Raw genomic sequence first — 22970 nt, 5'->3', positions numbered from 1 at the left:
GGCTTGCTGGGTGGATCCCAGTCAGGCACATGTGGGTGTCTGTCTGTCTGCCTCCATGCTTCTCACTTCAGAAAAATACAGAAAAAAAACCCAAAACAAAACTAAAGGATGCTGTGGCTACTCATAATTCATGTGTGTAATGTACATGGTCAATTTTCATTAAAATATAAATGAAGCTTAAGGAATTTAAGGTTTGATCATAAAAATCATAAACAGGAGAGAAATTGTTACAATGAATTATTTTAATTCAACAAAAAGGAATATTTTTTAACTTACATATAACAGTGATGATTTAAGTTTTTTCAGTGAACTACTTGAGGCCTGGATCTATGTGGACCAAGGTAAGTTGAGATCTCTGGCTGGGAGTAACTTAATTGGTTCACACCACTGAAAACAAAATATAACAAAAACCAGGGTTTGTTGACCCACAACAGGGTCAGGTATTGAAAAGTCACTAATTTGATATTTTGAGAGTATAAATAACCAGAGTTCTTAAGTGTGAACCATCTCACGCTGCTTCCCACTGATTAAAAAGAATAATAATAATGGGGAGAGGTGAGGCCGGCAAGGCCATGCTGCCTTGGTTTACAGATGAGGGAACAGACATCTGAGACCACAGGCCTAGTCAACAGCAAAGTTCAGTAGGATGCTAACCGAATATTTGAAAGAAATGTTGTCATGGATTATGTCAGTGGCCACATGAACCTAATGATGTCCATGAGTTTCTTCTAGAGCTTTGATCTGAGCATGTGATTTCCTTAGCACTTAAAAAACATTTGCACATTATTGTTCAAGCCTCTGTAAGGACACGACAGGCATATTTAACCAGGGGACCCAAACTGTTCATGGGAACGTAGCAAAGAGGAGCCGAGGCTCTGGAGAGACCTAAGAACACAGTTCAGACTTCTGGCTGGTCACTCTCCAGGGGGCAGTGTCCGCCAGCTGCACCAGGCTACATAAGAAACAAGTCCCATAGCTTCTGTCCTCCGGAAATGAACACTTCACAAGCCAAGGCCATGGTTATGGGTTTAACCCTTGCAGCAATTCTTCATATGGGTTGACTGTTTGGAACTGCCTCCAGTCAGATTGGTAATGGATTTGCTGTCATCCTCCTCCGTTCTTTTTTTCACTTCCCTGGAGAGAGACAGAGAGGTAGAGGCAGAGGTAAGAGCAGAGGGAGAGAGAGACTGGGGATTACTGAGGTACAAAGCTAAACCACAAATGGCTCTGCAGAAATAAAATACACAGCCACACACCTGCAGTGTGCCGTCCATATGCTGTGTAAACGCTTGATCGATGTTGACTTACTTAATGTTCACATGAACCATGTGAATTCATCGTGCCCCACTGTACATCTTACACATGAGGAGTTCCCTTAGGTCACACAGCTGGAGGAGTGGCAGAGCTGGGACCCACGCCACGCAGGCTGGCTCCAGCGCCTGCATCCTGAGCGCCAGGCCACAGACTCACACACGCAGGCACAGCCCCTCATGCACAGGCACACACACATGTGTATATACTCGTGCATACACGGACTCCTCCTGCTCTCTCCTGTGGTTTCACATGCTTCATAGTCTGCTGCATGCACAGAATGCCAAGGGAATGGTGTACTGCGACTTCTAAGCCAGGTGTTAGTAAGGCCTGGCTGCCCTGAGCTCTCAGTTAAGGAGTCCAGTGTTCCTCAGTAGACAGAGGCCAGCAAAGGAGTTCTGGGGGAGGAGAAGACACACAGAGGGGCACCCTGGTGGTCTCAAGCCTGAGATAGCCTGGTATCCATCTGACTGCAAATGGAAGACCCCCAAGTGAGAGAAGTTGAGGAAAGTTCTAACTGAGACCTGCCAATTCTAGTAATTTCTAAAAATAGAGGTGGTTGTGGTTTTAGGTGACCAAGTTTTGGGGTGGTTTATTACAGAGTGGTAGAGAACTAAAACTGTTGGTTCCAGAGTAGCAGATAATGGGAATTAATACCTGGCAGAACAATGCTGCTCAATAAAATATAATATCCACACACACTCATTTTAAATATTTAGTAGCCACACCAAAAACTGTAAATAGAGATAGGTTACATTAATGTTATAATGTACTTTATTTTTTAATTAATTTTAATGCAGTGACATTGATAAATCATGGTACATATATTCAGAGAAAACATCTCCAGATTACTTTGACATTTGATTATGTTGCATACCCCTCACCCAAAGTCAAATTCTTTTCAGTCACCTTCTATCTTTTCTTTGTGCCCTTCCCCTTCCCCCACCCCCTCACTCTCCTTCCTCGTCCCCCACCCCTGTTACCATCACATTCTTGTCCATGTTTCTGAGTGTCATTTTTATGTCCCACCTATGTATGGATTCATATAGTTCTTAGTTTTTTCTGATTTACTTATTTCACTTCTTATAATGTTATCAAGGTCCATCGATGTTATTGTAAATGATCCAATGTCATCATTTCTTATGGCTGAGTAGTATTCCATAGTATATATATACCAAAGCTTTTTAATCCACTCGTCCTCTGACAGACACTTGGGCTGTTTTCAGATCTTCGCTATTGTGAACAATGCTGCCATAAACATGGTGTGCATTTCTCCTTTTGGAACAGTTCTATGGTGTTCTTAGGGAATATTCCTAAAAGTGGGATATCTGGGTCAAAAGGCAGTTCGATTTTTAATTTTTTGAGGAATCTCCAAACTGTTTTTCACAGTGGCTGCACCAGACTGCATTCCCACCAGCAGCGCAGAAGGGTTCTCTATTCTCTACATCCTCACCAGCACTTATTCTGTGTTTTGTTGAGGAGCGCCATTCTGACTGGTATGAGGTGACATCTCAATGTGGTTTTAATTTGCATTTCTCTAATGATTAGTGATGTTGTGCATTTTTCATATGCCTATTGGCCATCTGTATGTCCTCTTTGGAAAAGTGTCTATTCATTTTTTTTGCCCATTTTTTTGATTGGATTGTTTGTCTTCCTGGTGTTGAGATTTACAAGTTTTTTATAAATTTTGGTTATTAACCTTTTATCAGACGTATTGTCAAATATGTTCTCCCATTGTGTAGTTTGTCTTTTTATTCTGTTCTTATTGTCTTAGCTGTGCAAAAGCTTTTTAGTTTGATATAAACACATTTGTTTATCCTGTCTTTTATTTCCCTTGCCCGTGGAGATAAATCAGCAAATATATTGCTGCGAGAGATGTCAGAGAGCTTACTGCCTATGTTTTCTTCTAAGATGCTTATGGTTTCACACCTTACACTTAAGTCTTTTATCCATTTTGAGTTTATTTTTGTGAATAGTATAAGTTGGTGGTCTAGTTTCATTTTTTTGCAGGCAGCTGTCCAATTTTCCCAACACCATTTATTAAAGAGGCTGTCTTTACCCCATTGTATGCCCTTAGCTCCTTTGTCAAATAACAGTTGTCCGTAGAGCTGTGGGTTTATTTCTGGGCTCTCAGTTCTGTTCCATTGATCTGTATGCCTGTTCTTATGCCAGTACCAGGCTCTTTTGAGTACAATGGCCTTGTAGTATAACTTCATATAAGGAAGTGTGATACCTCCCACTTTATTGTTCTTTTTTAAGATTGCTGAGGCTATTCGTGTTCTTTTTTGGTTACATATAAATTTTTGAAATATGTGATCCATATCTTTAAAGTATGTCATTGGTATTTTAATTGGTATTGCATTGAATTTATGAAGTGCTTTGGGTAACATAGACATTTTAATGATGTTTTTTCTTCCTAACCATGAGCACAGTATATGCTTCCACTTGTTTGTATCTTCCTTGATTTCTTTTATCAATGTTTTATAATTTTTCAAGTACAAGTCTTTAGTCTCCTTGGTTAAATTTACTCCTAGGTACTTTATTTTTTTGGTTGTAATGGTGAAGGGGATTGTTTTCTTAATTTCTCTTTCTTACTGTTCATTGTTGGTGTATAAAAATACCTCTGATTTCTGAGTATTAATTTTAAATCCTGCCACTTTGCTGAATCCATTTATCAGGTCCAGTAGTTTTTTGACTGAGACTTTAGGGTTTTCTATATACAGTATCATATCATCTGCAAATAATGATAGTTTTACATCTTCTTTTCCAACTTGAATGCCTTTTATTTCTTCTTCTTGTCTGATTGCTATGGCTAGGACTTCCAGGACTATGTTGAATAAGAGTGGTGAAAGGGGCCACCCCTGCCTTGTTCCTGATCTTAAGGAGATTGCTTTTAATTTTTGCCCATTGAGTATGATGTTGGCTGTGGGTTTGTCATAGATGGCTTTTATCATGTTGAGGTATGTTCCCTGTATTCCCACTTTGCTGAGAGTTTTCATCATGAATGGGTGATGGATTTTATCAAATGCTTTTTCTGCATCTATTGAAATTATAATGTGTTTTTTGTCCTTCCTTTGATGTGATGAATCACATTGATTGATTTGCAAATATTGTACCTGCCTTCCCTCCCCAGAATAAATCCCACTTGATCATGGTGTATGATTTTTTCCATATATTGTTTGATCTGGTTTGCTAATATTTTGTTGAGGATTTTAGCATCTAAATTCATTAGGGATATTGGCTTACAATTTTCTTTCTTTGTGTTGTCTTTGCCTAATTGTGGAAACAGAATTATGTTCGCCTCATAAAAGGTGCTTGGAAGTCTTCCTTCTTCTTGAATTTTTTGAAATAGCTTGAGAAGAATAAGAGTTAGTTCTTGCTTGAATATTTCGTAGAATTCACTTGTGAAGCCATCAGGACCAGGACTTTTCTTTGTTGAAAGTTTTTCGATAATTGTTTTTATCTCATTTGGTGTAATTGGTCTGTTTAGGTTTTCTGATTCTTTCAGATTGTATGTTTCAAGGATTTGTCCATTTCATATAGGTTGTCTAGTTTTTTGGCATACAATTCTTCATAGTATTTTCTTACAATATTTTGTATTTCTGTTGTGTCAGTTGTTATTGCTCCACTTTCATTTCTAATTTTATTTATTTGAATCCTCTCTCTTTTTTATTGGTGAGTCTAGTTAAAGGTTCATCAGTCTAGTTTACCTTTTCAAAGAACCAGCTCCTACTTTTATTGATCTTCTGTATTGTTTCTTTAGCCTCTATGTCATTTATTTTTGCTCCGACTTTTATTATTTCCTTCCTTCTACTGCATTTGGGCTTTACTTGCTGTTCTTTTTCTAGTTCTTTTAGATGCAGGGTTAAGTTGTTTATTTGAACTTTTTCTAGCTTAAGGTATTCCTGTAATGCTATGAGCTTCCCTCTCAGGACTGCTTTTGCTGTGTTCCATAAATTTTGAGTTGATGTATGCTCATTATTGTTTGTTTCTAGTAATTTAATATTTCTTCTTTGATCTCATTGTTAACCCATTTGTTATTTAACAACCTGCTATTTAGTTTCCATGTGTCTGAGAATTTTTTAGTTTTTCTGTTGTACTTAATTTCTAGTTTCATGCCATTGTGATCAGAGAAAGTGCTTGATATGATTTCAATCTTCTTAAATTTGTTGAGACCACTTTTGTGCCCTAACATGTGGTCTATCCTAGAGAATGTACCATGAGCACTTGAAAAGAATGTATCTTCTGCTACTTTAGGGTGAAAGGTTCTGAAGATATCTATTAAATCCAGTTGATCTAGTGTGACCTTTAAGTCTGCTGTTTCTTTGTTAATTTTCTTTCTTGAGCATCTATCTAGTGATGTTAGTTGGGTAATGAAATCCTCTACTATTATATAGTATTGCTGTTATCTCCCTCTTTATATCCATCAAAGTCTGCTTTATATATTTAGGTGCTCCTATATTAGGTGCGTAGATATTTATAATAGTTATATCTTCCTGTGGATTGCTCCCTTTATCATTATGTAGTGGCCTTCTTTATCTCTTACTATATCCTTTGTTTTAAAGTCCATTTTGTCTGAGATAAGTATTGCTATCCCAGCTTTTTTTCATTTCCATATGCATGAAATATTTTTTCCATCCTTTTACCTTCAGTCTATGTGCATCTTTTGTTTTAAGGTGTGTCTCCTGTAGACAGCATATGTACGGGTCCTGCTTTCTTATCCATACAGCTACCCTATGTCTTTTGATTGGATCATTTAATCCATTCACATTTAAGGTTATTGATATGCAGTGGTTTATTGCCATTTTATTCTTTAAAGCTGTATTCCTCTTTTGCTATATGCTTTTCCCACTTTGATCTGTTTACAACAGGCCCCTTAACATTTCTTGTATCATTGGTTTATTTGTAATGATTTCTTTGAGTTGTTTTTTTTTTGTCTGAGAAGCTTTTTATTTCTCATTCAATTTTAAATGATAGCCTTGCTGGATAAAGTAGTCTTGGTTGTAGGTTCTTGTTCTGAATTACTTTAAATATTTCTTGCCATTCCCTTCTGGCCTCAAGTGTTTCTGTTTAAAAGTCTGATGTCACCCTTATGGGGGCTCCTTTGTAGGTGATAGTCTTTTTTTCTCTAGCAGCTTTTAATATTTTCTCTTTATCGCTTAGCTTTGGTATTTTAATTATGATGTGTCTTGGTGTAGGTTTCTTTGGGTTTCTCTTTAATGGAGTTTTCTGTGCTTCTTGAGCTTGTGAGAGTTTCTCCTGCATTAATTTAGGGAAGTTTTCAGCTATGATATAATTGAACAAAGTCTCTATACCTTGTTCTTTCTCTTCTTCTTCAAGAACCCCTATGATGTGGATGTTATTTCTGTTCATGTTGTGACAGAGCTCTCTAAGAGTTTCCTCAGACTTTTTGAGTCTCTTTTCTTTTTTCTTCTCTGCTTTCATGCCTTCATTCCACTTGTCTTCCCCCTCTCTGATTCGATCCTCAGCTCCATCCATCCTGTTTTATTTATTTATTTATTTATTTATTTATTTATTTTGTATTTTTCTGAAGCTGGAAACGGGGAGAGACAGTCAGACAGATCCCGTGACCGGGATCCACCCGGCACGCCCACCAGGGGGCGACGCTCTGCCCACCAGGGGCGATGCTCTGCCCCTCCGGGGCGTCGCTCTGTTGCGACCAGAGCCACTCTAGCGCCTGGGGCAGAGGCCAAGGAGCCATCCCCAGCGCCCGGGCCATCTTTGCTCCAATGGAGCCTCAGCTGCAGGAGGGGAAGAGAGAGACAGAGAGGAAGGAGGGGGGTGGGTGGAGAAGCAAATGGACGCTTCTCCTATGTGCCCTGGCCGGGAATCGAACCCGGGTCCCCCGCACGCCAGGCCAATGCTCTACCGCTGAGCCAACCGGCCAGGGCTCCATCCTGTTTTTAATTTCTTCCAATGTGGTATTCATTTGTGATATTGTATTTGCCATCTCCGACTGATTCTTTTTTATTATTTCAATATCCTTTTTTATACTTGCTATATCTTTATTTAGGTGTTCGTAATGACCATCCATTGTTGTTCTAAGATCCCTAAGCATCCTTACAATCATTATTTTGAACTCCACACCCGGAAGTTAGGTTATTTCCATATCACTCAGTTCATTTCCTGGAGGTTTCTCTTGTGGTTTCATTTGGATTGCACTTCTCTGTCTTCTCTTTATGTCTGTGTGTTTGAGTGTTTTGTTTGTAGAGCTGGTTGATTCTAGCCTTGGTGTTGTCAGCCTCCTGTTTTCAACTGTTTTATTTCTAAGGTGTTTTTGGGTTGGCATCAGCTATTATTTGTAATCCACTTTCGGAAATGGGATGCCTTGTAGTCTTGATTTGTTTGTTTTCTGAACAGGTGAGTCTTGTTTACTGATCTCGCTCGGCAGGGGGCTTATTTGAAACTGTATCCAGGAATGCTGTTGGTGTAACCTGAGACTTAAGGCCTCTTCTGCCAGTTTTTTTCTCTGGGGGCAGGGTGTTTTCTCAGCTTCAGTAGGGGAAGGTGTATCTCAGATCTCCTTGGAGACCTGAGTTACTTCTCCTACTCCCCACCTCTTGTTTTCAGCTATGTCTTGTTGCGTTGATTGGAGCTGGAGAGATGTCTGGAAATCTGTGACCCAGAATCACTTTATTCTTTTGTTTTGTGGAAGGATCAGCCCTTCCTCCAGCTATGGCCACCTCCATTCCTCTGCCCCTCACCGTCTCTCTCTCTCTGTCCCCCCTTTATTTTTGGAAGACAAGTCAGCCCTTTCAACACACCTCATTCCCTGGTCACCAGGCAAGTGGCTGTGAGCAGTATTTTCTGCTCTTTTCCTTGGAGTGAGAGCCCTTCTGTGCTCTCAGCCTCACCCCCCCGACTCTGTTCCTGTAAGCAGGTGTGATTCAAGCGCTCCCTACCAGGTTTGTTGTGGCTGCTTCTTTGCTCCTTGGTTTTTGAGAGCTGTTCTTGTAGTTCAGAGTTGGTTTTTCACGCTGATTGTTCCTAAATTAGTTTGCAATCCAGTTCAGTGATGTGAGTTGGGAGTCTGTGCATCTGTCTACTCCGCTGCCATCTTCAGGTCTCTATAATGTACTTTATTAAACTCAGCAGAACACAAATATTATCAATTCAGCATGCTATCTATAAAAATACTGAGGTACTTTATAACCATTTTTATATCTTCGAAATTAGTACTTGTTCAATACATGCAGCATATCTAAATTTGGATTAGTCATACTGCAGGTGGCCAGTGGCTGCAAAATTGGTCAGGAAAGGTCTAGGAGGTACTTTTGATAACTCCTGCACTGATAGAAGGGAAAAAAAAGAGCGATCTTGCTGAAGGCCAACTAATAAATGCTGTGGCATAGGCTTTCCCATTTTTTATTTTCACACACACACACACACACACACACACACACACACCTGGACAGGTGACAGGTGAACATTATTATCCTCTGTTCAAAGATGAGGTAGCAAAGACTCAGGGACAGGGAAAGGATTCAGAGTTCAATCCCTGACACCCTTTAGACTAATTTCAGACTTCTGACCTCTAGGTTGTAAGATAGTAAGTTTTCATTGCTTAAACTACTAGGTTAGTAGAAATTTCTAGCAGTGACAATACAAAATCAATACAATTTCCCAATTCCCAGTGTACTCACTTGGTCGTTTGATAAAAGTCCAATTTATGCCAACTCTGGGATCCTCAATTAGTGAGCTATGAGGGAGAATCAGAGATCTAAATCCAGATGTTCATCTGTGCAACAGCGTATTCTAAGTGCCCTTAGCAATGTTCATTCCATCCACAGTGAAAAAACTGCAAGTGAGGACGCCACTCAAGAAGCAATATGGAATATCTTAAATAATAGTTTTACTGTTTCTTGTCAGGTATTATTTAATATTTTTCATTAATATATTAAAATTCTTTCTTATAATAATCTAGTTTTGTGTACCTCTTTTATTGTTCTTATTTAAGTATTAAATGCATGAAATAATAAACTACCATTTGGTATATCATCTGTTAGACCTAAAACAGTCAATATAGAGAACCAGTCGTTAAATTATTTGAATCCCGTCACTGTCTAAATCAATCATTACTGGATCCAGAGAAAGCTGCTACACACATGCACAATGTTCTTCAGGGACACAAAGGGAGCACCCCAGGGAGCTTGGTGCCGGGAAGGGAGTGGACTCTGACAGCAGGGCAACCCCTTGACTGAATGGGACTTCCCTCAGTAACGAGGAAAGGTGATTCCAGAGGCAGGGAACAGCATGCACAGAGGCAAAGAGGCATAAAAGAGCTTAGCCAAGACTGGAAACAAAGTTTGCTGTGTCTATAGATTATTGTTTGTTTGGAAAGCAAAATAAATCATATAATCAGCGAGGCAGGCAGGTTAGACTGTGAGATACTAAGCCACTTGCTAAGAAACTTGGACTCTGTGCTATACATAGGACATCTACGTGGGGCTATAAGCAAAAAAAGTGTTAATTGGATTTTTTTATTTATAAATACTAGCATGAATGCAGGGTGGAGAATACACTGATGAGAAGAAATGCTGAGGCAGAATCTTTGGTGCCTCCTGCACTGAACCCAGGTGAGAAATTCCCAGGCAGAAAATTCTCAGGCCTGATGCAGATAGGTGATAGATAGACAGACAGACAGCAAACAGACAGAAATATAGATAAATAGATATAGATAGATAGATAGATAGATAGATAATGAATAAATATGAATGAATGAGAATATAAATGAGTTCAAGAAAAAGTACAGAAAGGTCACTGAATCAACTGGGCATCCACTGGAGGTAGGTGATAATGGAACAGAAAAAGGAGTAAAGATTGATTCTAGGTTACTACTTTTTAATTATAATTTTGGTAGTTTCCTGAGAAAGTAAATAAAGATTGAGGAACAATTTTTTTTTTTTTTGTATTTTTCTGAAGCTGGAAACGGGGAGAGACAGTCAGACAGACTCCTGCATGCGCCCGACCGGGATCCACCTGGCACACCCACCAGGGGCGATGCTCTGCCCCTCTGGGGCATTGCTCTGTTGCGACCAGAGCCACTCTAGCGCCTGGGGCAGAGGCCAAGGAGCCATCCCCAGCGCCCGGGCCATTGCCGGGCCATCTTTGCTCCAATGGAGCCTTGGCTGCAGGAGGGGAAGAGAGAGACAGAGAGGAAGGAGAGGCGGAGGGGTGGAGAAGCAGATGGGCGCTTCTCCTGTGTGCCCTGGGAGGGAATCGAACCCGGGACTTCTGCAGGCCAGGCCGACGCTCTACCACTGAGCCAACCGGCCAGGGCTGAGGAACAATTTTAAAGAAAAATTATGCCCTAACAAGGTGGCTCAGTGGATATGGCATCATCCTGGTATGCTGAAGTTGCGGTTCAATCCCTGGTCAGGGCACGGACTAGAAGCAAACAATGAGTACACAACTAAAAAGAGCAACTAACTGGAACAATGAGTTGATGCTTCTCTCTATATATATTGCTAATCTCCCTCTTCTTTTCTCTGTCTTTCTCTCTCTCTCTCTCTCTCTCTATATATATATATATCTCTCTCAAATAAATGAAAATTTAAAAAAAAAAAAAAAAAAAGGAACACATTAGGATTTGTATAACTTCGGTCAGTTATCCTATGAAATTTCCAGTTATGAATGGGTGGGAGTAGAAATATGGAATTTAAAAAGAAGTAGAAATTAAAAATACAAAAACTTGAAGTCACCAGCTAAAGAGAGTTCTAGAAACCATAGGGATGAAAGGAATTATACAGAGAGAGAGAGAGAGTAAAAGGAAGAGAATTAATAATGGAAGTGTAAAATTACCAGCATTCAAATCGCAAGCCAGTGATTCAAATCAGCCATTAAAAGTCCTAATTTTGACATTTAGTAGCTATGTCACTGTAAGATTAAGTATTGTAATTCTCAATTTTCTTATCTGTACAATGGGTACAATAATCATAGTATCCTCATAAAACAGATCACAGCTCTTCTTTCTGGGAGGGCCAATGGCCTCTATGAGCTATATATTGGGTTGGCAAGAAAGTAATTTTGGTTTTATAGTGTGAAATAAAACTCATTTTTTAATACAAAGAATAAACTTTAATCAATTACATATTTTCCATTTTGTTCAATGACCTTTTGCCATCTTTCTAGCAGCTTCACGATTCTGTACTCATAGAAACTTTGGTCCTTATCAGCAAAAAACTGAACCAAGTGCAATTTAAGGTCATCAACATTTATGAAAGTTTTACTATTCAAAGAGTGTTGCAAACTTCGAAATAAATGGTAATCAGATGGTGCCAGGTCAGGGCTGTATGAGGTATGTGACATCACTTCCCAACCAAACTCCAATAATTTCCCACGAGTTACTAAAGATGTGTGAGGCTTTGCATTATCATGGTGGAACACAATTCCTTGGCGATTTGACAATTGTGACCATTTTTTCTTTGTTTGCTTCATCCAGTTTCATTAGTTGTTGACAGTAAACATCAGAATTGATCGTCTGGTTTCTTGGAAGCAGCTCAAAATATACAACACCTTTGTACTTCCACCAAATTGACAGCATGACCTTTTTTTGATGCAATTCAGCTTTAGATGTGGTTTTGCTGGTTCATCACGCTTGGACCATGATCTTTTTCGAATGATGTTACTGTAGATGACCCATTTTTCATCACCAGTGATGATTCTTTTCAAAAAAGGTCGGTTTCATTGCGCTTGAGATGCATGACGGAAATATTGATTTCGTTGTATTTAGTGAATCTCTTTCAATTCATGTGGAACCCAAATACTGAGCTTCTTAGCAAGCCTATGACATTTTAAGTGATTTTCATTCGTTTCAACTAACCTCTCTGCAATCTCTTGAACAGTTATATGACGATTCTCTTCAATTTTGGCTTTGATTTAGTCATCATCAACTTCAGTAGGTCGACCAGAATGTTGGTCATCTTTGAATGAAAAATCTCCAGAATATAATTTTTTAAACCAATTCTGATACATGCATTCAGTTATGCAATCAACAGCATAAACTTCTCATATCTTTTTGTGAGCTCAGAAGCTTTCTTTCCTTAATGGAAATAAAAAAGTAAAATATGCTGAAAATGACTATTTCTGTGCTCCGTGTTAAAATTGACCCAAAACTAACAGCTACAAACAAAATTACGCACAACTTGCTTCTAAGGTAACCTAAATGTGACTGATATCAAATGTCAAAAGGAAAAAAACATAACACGAACAGAAGTCCTTCAAAACAATTGCAACGTTATCTGTGACAGCCGAAAAAACTTTCTTGCCAACCCAGTATCATATGGCTGCTTGATCATGTTTTATTTTGTTTCTCTAATGTTAAATTGCACAGCCTGTCTTTTTCCTTAAAATATCTACTGAGCCACGTATGGGCTTTCACATGATGTGTGCTCATGATAATGCAGACATTACTGAACCTGAAAGTGAACAGTAATGGGGCACATCGTTCCTCTGACCTTCAGTCTTTCATCCACCAAAAATAAAGGCACATTCCATTTCAAAGAAATTAGAAAGATATATTCCAGAAGTCTAACACAAGTTTAAGACTGGGAAAATGAAATTACCTCACCCAAAACCACCATATGTTTAATAACCTCATTTTAAACGACTCAGTCTTGGAAACAGATTTACACCCAAAGGGCTCAGCAGTTGCGCTGAGCTGATCTGTCAGCCTGAGCTTCCTGCGTTTTTCTCAAATTTCAGGCCATTGATCAATTAGTGCCTGTAGCATCTGAATAAATTGAAAAATGTTTAAAGCCTTGTAGTTTTTTAATAGCAAATTTACTTTCCAAGGACAATGATTGTATGGTTGTCCTATCAGCGCTATATGGAAATTACAAAACTGCATTTCTAAGATAAACTTTTCCTAGGATTGAGAGGTTTTCTTTGAAAAAGCAGAGTAGTTCATGTTGTTAACCAAACATTTATGGCCTCCCTTCAAAAAGAGTCCTTCAGACAGTGTAAATTCTTAAACCCATCTAGTTTAAGTTTTTTGACATGACATGGTGAGAAAGGGACTGTGCTGGGAATTGTCTTTTGAGATCTAAATAGAGAACTTACATGTCCTGCCTTCTCCATAACATTCTAAACGTGTAAAACTTTTTCAATTTTCATTTAACCTGTGGAGACTATACCATTTCCATTTGAGACTTCAGTATTTTGACAAGCAAATCTGAAAGCAGAGTATAAAGAAAATATTAATGTCTTTACATATTTGCTTTCTTTCTACTTTTCATATTTAACACATGGTTAATAACTAAAAACCTCCTTGATAAGGAAGACACAGGAGGTGCCCTTTTTATAGAAAATGCCTGTGTGTACAGATGTTTCAAGTAAACCAGAGCCAGTGTGGAAGCCACAGAATAAACAGAGCTGCAGGAGCAAGTACGGACAGACAGCTCACAGCCTCTCCATCTTTATGATTTTATAATAAAGAAAATCGATTCTGCACTCTTGGTGTGACTGCGAAAATTTGGAGCCACTTAACTTTAACATGACCTGTATGGCCAGCAGTCACGGCCGTCATGGCCATACAGGTTCAAGTTCTCATTGGATCAGGCAGATGGTAAAGAAATAGTGGAGCCAAAAAATGGTGGGCCGTTCCTTTATTCAAGTCTCGCACCAGCTGATGAGCAACACACAGGGAAAACACTTCCCCTTCACTCATTCAGAGCTCCCAAAGCCCTGATACATTCTCCAGTTCCACAACCAGGAGAATATTCTTTTTTTCCTAGACTCTAAGGCCTCACCAGTCTCAGCAGAGCTCACAAAGCCCCTCAGCGCTGGTTCCCCATCTGCACACCTTCTCTTTCTGCACAAACTGGCTTCTTCCTCAGCACCCTGCATTCTCTCCTCTCACTCACTCTGCCAACATGGCTTCTCTCTCATCACTGCATTCTCTCACCTCTCACTCTGCAAACATGGCTTCTTTTCTCTCTCTCCTTCTGCTCTCTCTTTTCAAACTTTCTGGCTTGAAAACCTCTCCTCCAGCAAACATTAGCAGAACAATGGCCCGTCCCAAGCAGGAAGGTAATTTGCAATTTCACAGACCACATATACCTGGTGCTGCCCAGCCCCTAATGCAAACTATAAGTGAGCAAACATAAAAATCATATTTTACAAATTTATTTGACCAATAGGATCCTATAAGACAACTCAGCATTTCTAAGCAATTGCATTATTCAGTGGACTATAGGCTGTTGTATATAGAATACAGAATGTTGAAACCAGAGAGGGTCTGAGAGATCCTTGCCCTCAGCCATCCTTCCTCATTTGACAGATGAGAGATGCCCACAGGAAGACAGGAACGTGTTCAAGGCTTCATGGCTAGTCAGGGGTAAGTTTAAGGCTGGGCTTTGAGCCTCCTGACATCACAATCCTCCAGCACGCTGGGCAGCAGGCAGCAGCCATGCAGAGGGCCTGCTCCGCAGCATCCTTCTCGGATCACTCGGAGCAGCCATTCAGCACCTCAATGCCTAAGGCTAAGGTAGCACTGAGCCCCTGTCCAGCCTGGCGCCCAACCAAGCTCTAAAGACCTGCAGGTCCTCCCTCCACCTATCTGCCTCAGAGGGCACATCCTCTCCGTCCCTTCCTTTCAATGAAGCACCGACACAACCTTCTCAAAAAAGGAAAATGCCTACTGACTCAGCACTTACTCCACCTTCACTTCACTGACTCGCCCCACTCTGTTTACTGAATGTATCCTGTTCAACCAAAATGGCTGTGCACCCAAAGGTGCATGAGGTCCATTACTTCACCCTAATTTATGAAGGTTTTATTCTGATTCTTGACAAAAGTGATATAAGCCCATGATTCTCATACTAATTACAAGCAAAAAAACAACAACATGTAATTCACTTGAATTTATACATTGAAATATATGTTAGCCTTTTCTCTACCCATTCTAGGTCACACTCAAAGTTAGCACTGCTTTAGCTTTAATCAAAAAGGATTTCCAGATTTCCAGTGTGGTGGGGACAGGTGGCTCTCTCTTGCGTTGATGTCAAAGGGGATACTTGTCAAAGTATCTGTCTGAGTTCAAGCCCTGCCATAGGTTGTAAGCCTGTTTCCTGGTTCTCTCTGGCCACAGTCTCTCCAGGGCCCCAGTCCAAGCTTTCTATTAACAGAATTCTGTTCTAGTAAGCACTATAACACCAAGTCACTAATAGAAAAGCAGAATAAAAATCCTGTGAAGTATTTTAACCTTTGATGTATATTAGCAGAAGAGGCCAATTATCATACTAAAGTTAAAATTCTTGTAAAACCTCACAAGTGATCAGCAAAAGCACTATATACCTAAAATTACATTTCTACTTTGTCAGCAATTAAACATCATTAGCCTGGATATTCATAGCACACATTTTTATTTCTTTTTTGCTTCCTCTTTCCTTCCCCTTCCCCCCTTCCCTCCTTCCTTCCTTCCCTCTTTCTTCCCTTTCCCCCTCCCTCCCTCCCTCCCTCCCTTCCTCCCTTCCTCCCTCCCTCCCTCCCTCCCTCCCTTCCTTCCTTCCTTCCATCCTACCTCCCTACCTACCTTTTAATAATACCTTTAGGTCAATAGAGAATTATCTTTTCATTTGTGGCAGAAAACTAGGCGCAAGACATAAATATAACAGACAATGTTGTTATCTCCTAACAATACTCTAAGGATTAAAACATATTCATACCCAAGTTCCTCAATAATGCAGTATTTGATTCTACTCTACACACCAAAATGTTACTTATTATTAACACCATGCCTCAGCTTAATAACTACCTGTGTAATAAATTTAACAAAGTGCTTCCACCTGGCTTGATATGAAATTTGCCTTATTGAGGTTTTCTTTCCTTTACCCTAGAAAATCTCTTAATAGTTATATTCATAATAGTCTCTTGTGTTTAAAATCTGTTCCCTGGAAATGACTCATACAAGTCAACTATTAGCTTTGTTGTGAAATTTTGAGAAATGTCAACAGCACCTCAGATGCACCTGCTTTGTTTGGCACTAAGGTATTTTGCCAATGTTCACAGTGAACATGGAGCTTCACCAATTCTTATAAAATCTATGTTTAACTGTTTCTCTAACCACTACAGAAAGATAAGACAGTGTTTTCCAACGTACAGTCATGTTGTAGTTGAGAAGTTTGACATGTGAACCAAGGAAATGAAAATTCAATCCTACGTCCAGATTTTCAAATAAGAAACAAAGATTACCGGGCAAGATGGAGAACAGCTTCCACGATATTCGAACCGTCTTTGGCACTTGTTTCACAGAATAATGCCCCATAGGTCTGTAGGGCAAACAAATACAGTATTAAACAAAGTCTTTAAGCTTCCTGAAGTTTTAGCTTAGAAGTTAATAAATAAAAACATTTTCCTGTTGAGTACACTAAGAGTGACTACTAGCTGAGAAACTGGATTCACAGTTTCAATAATTAAAAAGAAATGACCAGTTTTAGCCTCGTTATTCCAAAAAGTTCCTAGTTGAGGTAGTTTTCAGTTTACAATGGGGGTTGAGGAAGAAAGGCAGGGGAAGGGGAGTCAAGATGGACACATATATGGTGACAGAAAATGACTTTGGGTGATGGGCACACAACACAATCAACAGTTCAAATGCCATAGAAATATTTACCTAAAACCTATGTACTCTTATTGATCAATATCACCCCATTAAATTTAATTTTCTAAATAAAATTTTTAAAAACCACAATACAATTTTCATGTTTTGAGAGGCTTTTTTCCATTAGTCACACACATACTACCCAATGTTTGCCATCAAATAGTTTGAGAGAAATAAGAACGATAGTTTAAGGTAACCACTCAGGTTACCTTAAACATCAAAAGTGTGTCTCCTTTTGGCCACCACCTAACACACATCCCCTTTCACACTGTCATTTCCTGTCAAGACTCAGCAACCTGCAGGATGCTAAAAGCAGTGGACATTTTTTAGTCTTCTATTATTCAACCCACAGCAGTCATGCGTGTGATCACTGATCATCTCCCTCTCCTGCTTCAAACCTATTTTAGCTTCAGGTTCTACTTCAAGTAATGTTCCAATGCTTCACACCAGCAGACAAGACCTAGCCCACATGTGGCCCCAGCCAACCTCCCAGGTTTACCTGCCACTGTTCTCTCCCACAATGCTCCAGGGACCCTGCCCTTCCCTCCGTTTCCACAGTGCTCCCAATCCCCTACCATCTCAGGACCTTTGCACCTGTTGATCCCATTACCTGGGTGGTACCTTGCCTCCATCAACGCTTCTCCAGAATGACTCCTACCTACCTTTTGGATCGTAGGTAATCCTCCCTTGAAGTTAAGATCAAGCGTTTCCTAACCATGAAAAGTTCCTATTTGGTCTTCTTATTGTAAAACCTCCTAGCTGCCTGCATTTTTCCTGCACAGCACTTGCCACAACTGTAACTGCTGAAGTAATATTTGTGTGCCTTTGTCTAACAAGCTGGAGACCATCTCTCCGGAAAGGAGAGCAGTGTGCCACGGGCCTGGATGTGGGCCACACCGTCCTGTGTGGGACCAGGGGAGGTTGTGGGGGCTGCTCTGGAGCAGGGAGAGGGAGACAAACCAAACAGTGGGGGACACTGCACTGTGGGACCTTGACTCACAAGACCTCATATCCACAGAAAAATCTATTTAAAAAATAAATAAAAAAATGAATGAATTCCCAGTATATCTGGAGAGTGCTGCTGCTGAGTCCTGCATCCATGATGTTCCGGGTTGAAACAGACAGCGCTCTTGAGGAGAATATAGATGATGAATTCCATAACTAACCTTGAAAACTGAGAAATCAAGGGGAAGAAATAAAACTGGCACGCAGACAGGGATTGTGAGATCTCTAACGTGGTAGAGGGACCGAGTCTGACATGTGGCTCATATGTGTTCAATGTCTCTCTCCCCAGACAATAAACTACAGGAGGACAAAGACTGCCGGTTTTGTTCTCAGTTCTTTGCTCGGTACATAACTAACTGCTTATCACATGGTGGAGACAACTAAATACGTGTTGAATGAATCTCTTCTGTATTCATCACCTCATTTTGATGTTGACCGTGTCTGGTTCACAGTTCTAAATTTGAAAACAAGAAAAATCTCCCAATTCAGAACAGTGAAACTCAAATTTCTTTCAGAAATTCACATGGATATGCTACAGAGAAGAAGACCCTTTTATGGTGCCAATGACAGGCAACAACCATAGCAATCTCACATCAGATGGTGATGGTACAAACTTCTTATCTGACTCAGGGTGCGCTTGTAAGTCAGGCCAAATCATTAGAGGGCCACACAGCTTTCTGACAGAATGATAACAATGGGTGTATTAACATTACCCACAGTAATCACCTGGACTGGAGTGAGCTCCATCCTCTACACAAATGCAAAACCAAAAGTAATTCTGGACTCCTCCAACTAAACACAAATCTTACAGAAAAAAAACAGGTCTTCCAACCAGGGCACACACTGTACCCTCTGGCCCTTGGCAGAGAAACCCTCTGGAATCCAACCATCCTTGAAACAGGACACCCATTCTTCTTCTTTCACCTGGACTCCAGTAGAGAAGGGTTCCAGGAACTGATGAGAGTGAGGAGGAAGACGTGGTAACTCTGGCTCCTCTAGGTCAATGGAACTCAGTGGGAGAAAGGGAGAGTAATCAATCTCCCTCTGTGAGGGATTTCATCCTTGGTGCTAGGAACTAGATTCATTACGTGGGGTAACACCAGGAGTTCTGTGTAAGGACAGAAGCACCATCACACAGGGTGGGGGTTTGTCATAAAACCTCTTACGGAAAGGCAGGCGAGAGCGAAAGATCTCTTCCAACCTGGACTCACTTTCCCTCTTACCATGGCCAGTTTCTCTCCACAGTACCCAGGGACGCACTTCTGTCCCTCTGCAGCAGCAGCGTCACGAAGATCAGCCTTGTTTCCTACCAACATGATAGGAATATTCTCAGTGGCTGCATCCTACCACAAAGAAAAAAAAATATTGTGTGTACATCAAACACTGGACAAGTTACAACAATGATGACAGCAGCTACCAGGTCCAAATGCCCGTGTGCCGCATGATGTAGCAATACTTTCTTTAAACTTCAAAATCTCTAAAATAAGACAATCATTTTCCCATTGACAGGTGAGAACACTAAAATTCTAAGATTTTAAATAGAAGTTTGGAAGGGCCCAGGCCCAAGTTTAAATTGACTGCATCCCCCTTCCCACTAAACAAACCAATATACATTCAAGAAGCATGACCTCAGAGTTATATTTGATTGTGGTGCCCACATCATTTCCTATCATTTTCATTCTAAAAAATAGTAATTACAAGTCTAATTCATTATCCAACACACAAAACACACAACTAATGAACTCAGCTATAATGAGACTAAAATGGAGTTTGAAAGTTCCACATGGGCTGCTATCTGGTTTACAAGAAAAGCAAAGTGAGAATGTCCTAAAAGTGAACATTTTTCTTATGAAGAGTCAGTTACCACTCTATTCAAAAGAATAGCTCCTCAGGATAATGTTTCCAAAACAGCATAAGTAAATGTCACGCTATCCCACACCTGGGGGAGCTGGGGTGAAACATAACCTGTGAGAGGCACGCATGAGTTTGAGCCCCACCCCTCCTCACCTGCCTCCTGGCCACTCACTGGCTACATAAAATCAGGCAAGTCTCTTCATGTTTTTGCCTCAATATCCCTATGTGTATGTAAAGCCAGTAGCTAGGGCCACCATCACAGCCGCCTGGCCCATGCAGGTTTGCATTGGATTTGGACAGTTGGTAAAGAAACAATGGAGCCAAAAACTGGTGGGCCATCATCTTTATTCCTAGTTTGCATTCCGCAGGCAAGTAAAAACACACACTGGGCTCCAAAACCCACTCATTCAGTACTCACAAAGCTACTAACTTATCCGAGCTTCCTAGAATCAAAGGTTTCTAGCCCACCAGACTTATTTACCACTGTTTCCCATCTCCTTCTCCCTGTATAAACTCTGCACAAACTGGCTTCTCCCTCAGCACTCCACTATCTTGGCTGTTTCTCCTGGATTCCTCCACGTGGCCTTTCTCTGCTATCCTCTCTAATGCTAATCTCAGGAACCGAGAGAGCAAGCTCTTGGTCTGTCCCCGGGAGTGTAGTGTAGTTCATAGTGTAGAATCAAAACCTTTAATCCAATATACAAAATAGGGAAGTCTGTAATACAAAGTCACTTATCTGAGGCATGATGGGATTGCACCACCCCACATCAAAAAGGGTGGAAAAGGCTTAGTCCTAAAACCAAGTCCCAGGCTACAAGGATCCTGCCTGCCCACAGCCCACTCCCAACACACATTAATATCACCTGGGCGATGGGCTTCCAAGTGGGCAGCGCCATCTTTAACAAAGTGAAAATAATATATTTTATCTGCCCAACAGTGTACAATGAAGGGGCAACATAAAAAGGCATGCCTTTTCCATGTAAAAGGCATCTCCCATCGGATTAGGCTATGATGAGAATAAAAGAATACAGCTGCCTAGCTCAGGAAAATGGGGTTCTGGTTCCAAAACAAGAGAGGCAGCAGCCCTGGTTAAGATGTGCAGAAATGACTCTTGGCAGTGCCCAGAGACACCCAGGTGCCCCTTCAGTGTGGTCCGCACCCAACACAGGATCAAGAGATAAGCCTTAAAAGTAATGAAGTTCTATTTGACTCTCCTTCTCTTCACATACTTTCTTCCAACTGCAGGCACCAGAGAGCAGTTAAGGGCAGAGGGGAAGGGGAGAAAAAGGCTCCCTTCAAACCTACCCCACCTGCTCATTCATGTGTAATTGTGTTCTTTGGCAATCTGCTCAGGATCCAAGGGACTTCATTTGGAAGCCATTAACCAAATACTCACTTAAGTAGGCCAAGAATCCCAGCATCTAATTGACTTCACACAGTCACACAGGTAAATACCTCCTCTGAGCCCTGACTCAAATATCACCTTCTTGTGAGGCCACCCTGACCACACAAAGGAAAGCTGAGGCCACCACCTCACCATGGGCCCTTCCCCTGCCTGCTTTCAGTTACCATAACATGTATCACTTTCCGTCATTCTAGTCATTTTATTTGTTTCTGTTTTCTGCTACGTCTCCCTCACTAAAATACAAGCTCCATAAGGATAGGGCTCTTTGCTTCACTAACAGACAGAGGCCAAGCACTGGAACAGCAGAACAGTACTGCACAGAGGAGGTGCTCAAGATACTTTCAATGTGTAAAAGTCAGGATGAGAGCTCACGTCTCACATGTCTCCATTCAAGTTTTCCGCAAATATTCAGTCCATAAATTATTCATGCCAGATAAGTGAATGGCTATAATTTTTTTTTTTTGCCCATGGTTTCTTATCAAGATTTTATAATCTAGTTAATTTCTGATCTAAGTGTATTAATTACTAATTCGGAGGGTCCATTAACCACTGACATTCTACTTCTTCTCAATTCTCAGGCCTATCCTGATGATTACACGATGAGTTTCTACCCATATATGGTGGCCATAGAAACTGTCCCTATAGAATTCCCTCAAATTGGAAAGGGCGAGCCACGCAAAGGTTCATCACGACCATTATTTTTCTAGATGAAAGATAAATGCCAAGTGGTCTCTATTTTTTTCTCTATACCAGACCAGATAATTCATCTTGAATACAGTGTTCTTACTCTTCAGAACCTGGGAAAGGTGCAACCAATAGCTGCCAAGGTCACTTTCCTGCTGCTCAGCATTTGACGGCTGTGGGCTCCTGGAACACACGGCAACCGGTCACTAAGAGCTATTTCAACACCACGGCTGGCCTCGTCTTTTACACTTTCCTTTCTTGAGTGCAATCCAAAGACTTAAAATGAAAACTAGTTTCAACAGTTACGGCAATAGAGTTTTGCTGTAATTGTAACTACCCATGTGTATGAGTTAGTTGGGCTTATTCATTATTCCATTATTCTCTGCGCTCACAGCCCTATCCCAAGGGGGACCATTTGTCCCCTGGAGTAGATGCCCCTCCTCCACGCACTAACTGTACCGTGAGTTCCTTTCTTTACATCAAAAGCTGCTTCTCACAATCTGCTGCTCACTCTGATGTTTTAGCAAGGCAGCAACCATAGTGAATCTGGAGGTTCGATTCTAGCCCTCCTCCAACCCTAACCTCCAAATAACTGTAAGCCTGTGTCCTACACTTTCTATGCCTCAGATTTCTCTCAGTAAGTGAAAAAAATCTGCATGCCTTCCTTTCTCAGATATGTTAGAGATGAATGTAACATGGAAAATTTTATGAAATAAAATATAAATGTCAACAAACTTTCACTGCATTTATCATTTTAAGTCATGATATTTCAGTAGGACAAAATGCATGTTTATTCATCACTGTCCAAGTTTTATTGCCAATTACAATGTCATTTCTCATATCACCTGTTTAGTTAGAAAGAGAATAATATTAACCCTGTTTTTATACAGGGTATGAAACATGGCCAACTGAAGCATTCAGAAGCCAACTTGAGATCAGACAGTCGTAAGTGCTCTGTTTAGAGACCCCTGTGTTTAATGCCTGTTAAAAATTAAAAAATTGAACAATTATATTAGCCACTAGTTTCAAGGTCCCCTCCCCCCACTCCCAGGAGAGTATGCTAAACCAGAGCTTGTACTGGAGTTTTATGTT

The 22970-nt window shown here is 40.5% G+C and overlaps 1 protein-coding gene across 2 annotated transcripts in view; it reads right to left on the bottom strand.

The window, feature by feature from the left end:
- Positions 1–474: 474 nt before the first annotated feature.
- Positions 475–22970, bottom strand: part of RASEF (RAS and EF-hand domain containing) — an 80842-nt gene continuing 58346 nt past the window's right edge. For both annotated transcript variants that reach the window (XM_066257021.1, XM_066257020.1), the window contains 3 exons: positions 19159–19278; positions 16525–16601; positions 475–1134 (listed from right to left, as the gene is read on the bottom strand). In XM_066257021.1, coding sequence (XP_066113118.1) covers positions 1029–1134; positions 16525–16601; positions 19159–19278 — 303 coding nt within the window. In that variant the 3' untranslated portion in view covers positions 475–1028. The remainder of the gene's footprint in view (positions 1135–16524; positions 16602–19158; positions 19279–22970) is intronic.

This window comes from Saccopteryx bilineata, chromosome 2, assembly GCF_036850765.1.
Source record: "Saccopteryx bilineata isolate mSacBil1 chromosome 2, mSacBil1_pri_phased_curated, whole genome shotgun sequence".
NCBI classification, from domain to species: Eukaryota; Metazoa; Chordata; class Mammalia; order Chiroptera; family Emballonuridae; genus Saccopteryx; species Saccopteryx bilineata.
Note: the sequence above shows the minus strand (reverse complement) of the source record. Positions and strands in the feature narration are given on the sequence as shown.